The 6,000-nt window shown below is 41.8% G+C and overlaps 1 protein-coding gene across 4 annotated transcripts in view; it reads right to left on the minus strand.

Annotated features, from left to right (window-relative positions):
- The window catches only part of ZFR (zinc finger RNA binding protein), a 69,447-nt gene extending 63,706 nt beyond the window's left edge, over positions 1-5,741 (minus strand). For all 4 annotated transcript variants that reach the window (XR_004423499.1, XR_004423498.1, XM_033110200.1 and 1 more), the window contains exons 1-2: positions 5,593-5,741; positions 5,206-5,305 (exon numbers count right to left, since the gene is read on the minus strand). Coding sequence is in view for 2 of the 4 variants with exons in the window: in XM_033110200.1 (XP_032966091.1) it covers positions 5,206-5,305; positions 5,593-5,629 (137 nt within the window). In the remaining 2 variants the exon portion in view is untranslated. The remainder of the gene's footprint in view (positions 1-5,205; positions 5,306-5,592) is intronic.
- Between the last annotated feature and the right edge of the window lie 259 nt (positions 5,742-6,000).

Here is a 6,000-nt window from a genome sequence, read left to right on the forward strand (position 1 = left end):
TACTTTGATATTATGAAGCTCTGTATATTAAGTATATGATAAACATCAATTAAGGAGTTCTTTAAAAACCCTTAGAGTATTATTCAAATCTCTGTAGAAAATTAGCAGTGGTAAAATGCCTACTGAAAATCAGGCACTAGGCTGGCAAGTTTTATAATCTCCACCTCAAGTTAGGTGACGAAACTTAGCTTCAGAAAGGTTAAGTAATTTGGCCAAGTGACTGAAGGGATGGATACAGCTGGGATTCAAATCCCAAGTACGACTAGCTCCAAATTCACACTCTTTTTTTAATAATACATTGTAAGGCAGTTTGCAAACGCATAGTCAAGCATACACCTTAGACATTCTATACAGGGATATTCTGGCTCATCCTACTCTTAAAGCTATTAATAACATATACAGGAAATGTAAAAGCAGCAATCCTTCTGTAAAGAAAATTTTCATTATTTCAAACTCATTCATGCAATATGAATCCTAGGATCTCTGATTCAGCAATGGAAGAGCTGATATAATTAGCCGTTGCAGTAATTTTTTTTTGTAGAGTTAGTAAATTTCCATCACTATGACTGCTTTCAAAAACCTGTTCACCTGGTTTTTTCACCTTCTCAGTTAGTGATTACTCCTTTTCTACCTTACTAGAGTTACTTTTGTTCTTTCCTTCAAGACACAATATTCTTAACACTGCTAAAAAGGAGAAGGAAAAAAGGGAAAATTTCACCAGCTAATCAGCCTACCCAAGTTATCTTGGTGATGTGAAGAGATACTTATCCTTTAGGAACAGACTGTCCTAAAGACATCTCAAAAATCATTAGATGAGATGCTTTCTGACTAACAGATAATTTAAACTAATGTCCAGAAAACAGTGAAACCCCACTTAAACATTTATGATTTAACATTTGCTAATAAGACTCTAAGTATATGGAGGCAAAGTAATTACTTTGCACCTTTATATAATCTCTCAAGTCTTCAAATTCAATAAACACTGGATATAAAAAGTTGTCAAATGATTCTTTTAAATAACTAAATGATTATTTTAAATTGATGGTAGAATAACATTCAGATATCAATGATACACTAAGAATTATATATAGGACAAAGAAAATTAATTTAAACACAAGTAAGAGATTTAGGCTATCCAGGTAACAAAGTAACTTGACTAGATACAAAGATCAAGGAACTGGTATGTCCAAGGCTTTTCTAAATAAGGGAAACTGGCTGTTTAAAACTTTCAAAGAAATGGTTATATCCTATTAATAGTGGACATAATGGGATTACTTTATTTTATATTACATATATGAGGCGTGATAAAAAAATACGGTGTTTAAATTTTTTAAAAATGTATTACAGTGAAAGATACATTGCCATTAATCCCCCTCAAAATACCTCCCCCTCTTGCTTTGAACACACTTATCCTAAAGTCCTCTTTCATAAGTGTCTTTAATTACGCTGTCGTGGGTGCCTCAATGTCCTGAACTGATTCAAAACCTTTTCTTTTCGTGGTCATTTTGAGTTTGGGGACAAGCCAGAAGTTGCATGATGCCAGATCCAGATCTGGTGAATAAGTGGATGAGGACACACCATAATGCTTTTATTTGACAGAAACTGCCGTACCAGAAGCAATGTGTGACACGGAGCGCTGTCATGATGGGAGGATGAAGACACTCATGAAAGGAGACTTCCAGAATTGCTTCAGAAAGTGGTTAAGAACATTAGGATAAATGTGTTTGAAGCAAGGGGGAGAATTTTAAGGAGGATTAATGGCAATGTGTCTTTTACTGTAATAAATATTTTTTAAACAGTCACTGTATTTTGTGATCACCTCATACATGTATTTATACATACCATAAATCCCCTTCAAAAACTGAAGAACTCCTATGACAACTTCTGTATCATTGCCAGTGAGTGGTAATGATTTTTATCCTATGAAACTATTAATTAGAAAGTTTTTCTATTAAGAATTATCTTTCTTCATTCTTTGCTACCCTAAGTCCTTATAACTATTAAAATATTTTTCCAAGATTTATTATGAAATTAGACTTGTCTGTTTAAAAGTCTGTCTTCTCAAACAAAAAAGGTACTCTACTGAAGTAAGTTCCAAACAAGTTCTCTTTCTGCCATAAAGCCATCCCTATTTTTTTTACCATGCTTGAGATCTGCTTTGTCCTGCATACCCCAAATTAATACTCTATCAGAAACACATACATATAAACACATACAAATACTTAAAATTGTGTTTTGATTTCTTCATTTTCTAAGGCTGGAAAAATGCAAATGAAAGGTCAGAAAATGAAAAGATTACATTTGCAAGAGTGGCAAATGACATAACAGGTTTATTTACTTGCCTTAAAAAATTACACAAAGCAGGAGGAAAAACACTCAGTAGCTGATGGAACATACAACACAAGGATTGACTAAATGCTTACCACAAAAATGTTTAATATGCATTATATAAATGAAAAACTTGGTTTAGCTAGGAGTTATTAGTAGCAGAACTTATAAGAACTCTATAAATTATCTTTAGTATGCCATTATGAATCTCAAATATTAACAAGCAATAAAGAAGTCTAAGCTTAAAATAAATTTAATCCAGTATCTTACATAGCAGCCCTAGCCAAGGAAACTAAGAAACTTAATTAAATCTAGACTTAATAAGTAACTAGGATAGTTACTTTCAGTTATCTGTATTCAATGACAGTCAAAGCAACTATTCACAGCATCCATATGTAAATGCTTAAGATTTCCCTGAGTTTGCATCCTTCAAATTAAAAAAAAAAAAAAAAAAAAATTTTTTTTTTTTTTTTTTTTTTTGGTAAAGTAAGCCTTAGTCTTCCATGTCTAAAAGTTAATTATAACAATTTCTAGACAGGAAATAATTAGCATCGCTGCCTTTTCTGCATATGCTTTTATTATTAAAGTTATTTGCTCATTTTCCTTAAACAAAGTATTAGCTTCACTGGCCCTGATTTCTTCCCATTAAAAGCAAACAATTTCCATGTACTGTGTTTATATACAAAGGCAGAGCATCTTCGTTTGGCGGATATGTGCATAAGTAACATCAAAAGATTAGTCTTTTCTCACTAGCCACACACAAAACAAGCAATAACTGAATTGTTATAGTTCACTGAAACTTGATGAGATTTGAAGCTTAAGAAAAATTAGGTACAGACGTTCTTTAATAGTTGTTTATGTTGGGATAAAATACATACATGCAACTATTTTATCAAAAAATAATTAAGTATCTTTAAATGGGTACTGACTCCCCTCATTTCTATCTGTAGGTTAGCTTGGAAAAATATTTCAAAACTGCCACGAAGAACAAACCCATTACATTTTCAGTTAAAAATCCAAAAAGCTATCCCTCTGCCATTGTAACAGAAAAATACTGGGTAAAACAAGTAAAAATTGTAATGGTTAAATACAGCCTTGTCTAGATCACAAAGTGCTTGGTCGCACTGGATTTATGGCAGATGCTGATTAGCTATCTCATTTGCCAGGGAAAAAAGGCGTAATTTTTTTCTCTATGAAAATTATTAGCCCTAAAAGGTTTTAACAAAGTAGTTGAGACTTTCTAGTTGTTTAATCATCAAAACTTGTAAGCAAAGGATTTGTTAATGTTGCAAAGTCCCAAGATTTTGCCCCAATTATTTGTCATCTCAGTCCTTTTTCTGGAATATAAGTCTCAAGATAAGAGACTTGTAAAAAAAAATTCTGCATGCAATCAAGGCATACAATACTTAGTAAAATACCAATTTCATCAATAAAACCCACATTTGTACATTTTAACATCTCTTAACATCAATGAGGTCTTTAAGCATTGTGTCATTTTAATCGGTAGCAATTTTTTGTGATAACATAAAATGATACCCCTTACAATAAACAGCATCTTAGAATCTCATGAAATATGGCAACTTTCTCAGAATTACAAATTTTAACCCAAAAATATAGCCAAGTATTTCATTTTATAGCTGAGGAAAACGAAAGTCCAAATAAGTGATGTCCTAACGCCATAAAATCAACACCATGAGATACTGGAACCCAGGTCCCCTGGTTCCCAATGATGCCCTTTTCCATTACACAACCCGCTGCCTGAAGTGAATGAGAAGAAAAAACTCCCTGGGTTTAACAAACGGCTAATATATCTAATACAGATATCTAATATAATATGTCTCTCTATAAAAAGCTTATCACTTAGGAGCCCTGTACACTTTCGGCTTGAATCTGAAGAGACTGTCTCAGACTTATTCAAAAGTAACAATGACAACAACAAAAATCTAGTGGGTTTTTTTTTTCTTTTGATAAACTACACACACTGAAGAAATGAGAGCTTCCCTTAAGGTAGGGATTTCATAAGGTGCATTACAGTAACTCAGTACAATCTCACTTGCACTTTTTTTTTCCCCAGGGGAAAGACCGGCTATGGGGAATTATTGGCCCACCTGAGCCTAAACGCAACAGCTAGAACTTGGCTGTGGACACATTCATCAGCACTAGAAACTTCGCACATCTTTTCTAGTCTACCAACTACACAATTCACAGGTGGTTGGTATGTTTACATCGCTCCTTGGAAGGAAAACTAAAGGAACCCAATGGCTGTAGTGACACCCGCGGTTTGTTTGCAGGGCTCGGGTGGAGGGCCAGGGGAAGTCACAGGACGGAGGAAAAGGTACCTAAGAAAAACCACACGTTCTGTGGGCTCAGGGAGCTCCGGAAGCCGGAGCAGCAGGCGAAGGCTGGTGCAAGGGAGGGGTCGCGGAAGACGCCCGTCTGGCCCTGCGAATCGGCACTCCCCTTCGCCCACCCTCTCTATGCCCAAGTGGAAGGGAGATCATCAGAGGTGGGGACAGGGCAGGCGGAGGCGGAGACTGGGGGCGAGATCGGAGCCTCGGCCTCGGTTCCCTCCCTCAGCTGGCCGGGCGGGGGTGGCGGCCGCGCTCCCAGGCCGCGGGAGGCCATTTTAGCTGCGGGGCCTCCGAAAGCCCCAGCTGCCCTCCACGTCCCCAATCCTCGACCGCGTCTCGTCCCGCCCCCATTGGGGGCCGCTCCCCGCCGCGGGCCGGGCGGGGTGGGGAGAGGCCGCGAGGCCAGGCCAGCCGCGAACCCGGGTTCCGGGCCGCTGGGCTGGGGCCCGTGCGGGGGCGTCGTGTCCGCGGGATCCGGGCGGAGGAGCGAGCAGGGGGAGAGCAGGGAGAGGGCGGGAGCCGTTACCTATACTGGGCCGCAGCCGCCGCCGCCGCCGCCCCGCTGTGGGTGAATCCAAAGTAGTTGCCGGTCGCCATTTTGGCATCTTCCCCCAGCCGGCTGGGCACTGCGGCGGGCACGGAGAGTCGGGTCCCATGGCGGGAGAAGAGGCGCAGAGGGGCAGAGACACCAAGGGAGGTAAAGGGAGAGAAAGAGGCGCCGTGAGAAGCCGCTCTCGCCCGGCCCGCGGCCGCGCCGCCTCCCCCTCCCGCCTCGCACTCTCTCACTCACTCGCACGCCCGGGTGGCGGCCGCCGCCTCCTCCCCGGAGCCAGCCCCAACCCCCGCGCCTCCCCACTGCCCCGGGCCGGGGAAGGAGCTGGGCAGGGACCTCGGTGGGGCACATTATACTCACCATAGGTGAAAGAAACTACAGGGCATATGGGAATCATGGGCTCGGGCTGCTGCTGCTGAACTCTGAACTCTCACCCGCTGCCTCCCTCCTCTGCCCCGCTCCTCCTCAGCGGAGAACAGACCGCTGCCTCCCCCTGCACTGCGCAGGCGCCCCCGCGCTCGGCACCCTGGGAGCTGTAGTCCTCGCCGCCTTCGGGGCTCCCTCTTGCGCGTGCCGGGGCCTCAGCCGAGGGGGGTTAGGGGGCGCCGGTGGAGGAAGGCAGGCCTCACCTCCTCCAGAGTGGTAGCGACTGACGAGCGATCCGGGCGATAGAGGAGCGTGCGGGGAGCGCCTCGCCCGACCGAGAGTGACTCGAGAGAGTGACGTCTATTAGCCTCTTCTTACTTTGCACTCTTCTTTCACTTCTGC

This window comes from Rhinolophus ferrumequinum, chromosome 7 (assembly GCF_004115265.2).
Source record: "Rhinolophus ferrumequinum isolate MPI-CBG mRhiFer1 chromosome 7, mRhiFer1_v1.p, whole genome shotgun sequence".
In the NCBI taxonomy this organism is placed as follows: domain Eukaryota; kingdom Metazoa; phylum Chordata; class Mammalia; order Chiroptera; family Rhinolophidae; genus Rhinolophus; species Rhinolophus ferrumequinum.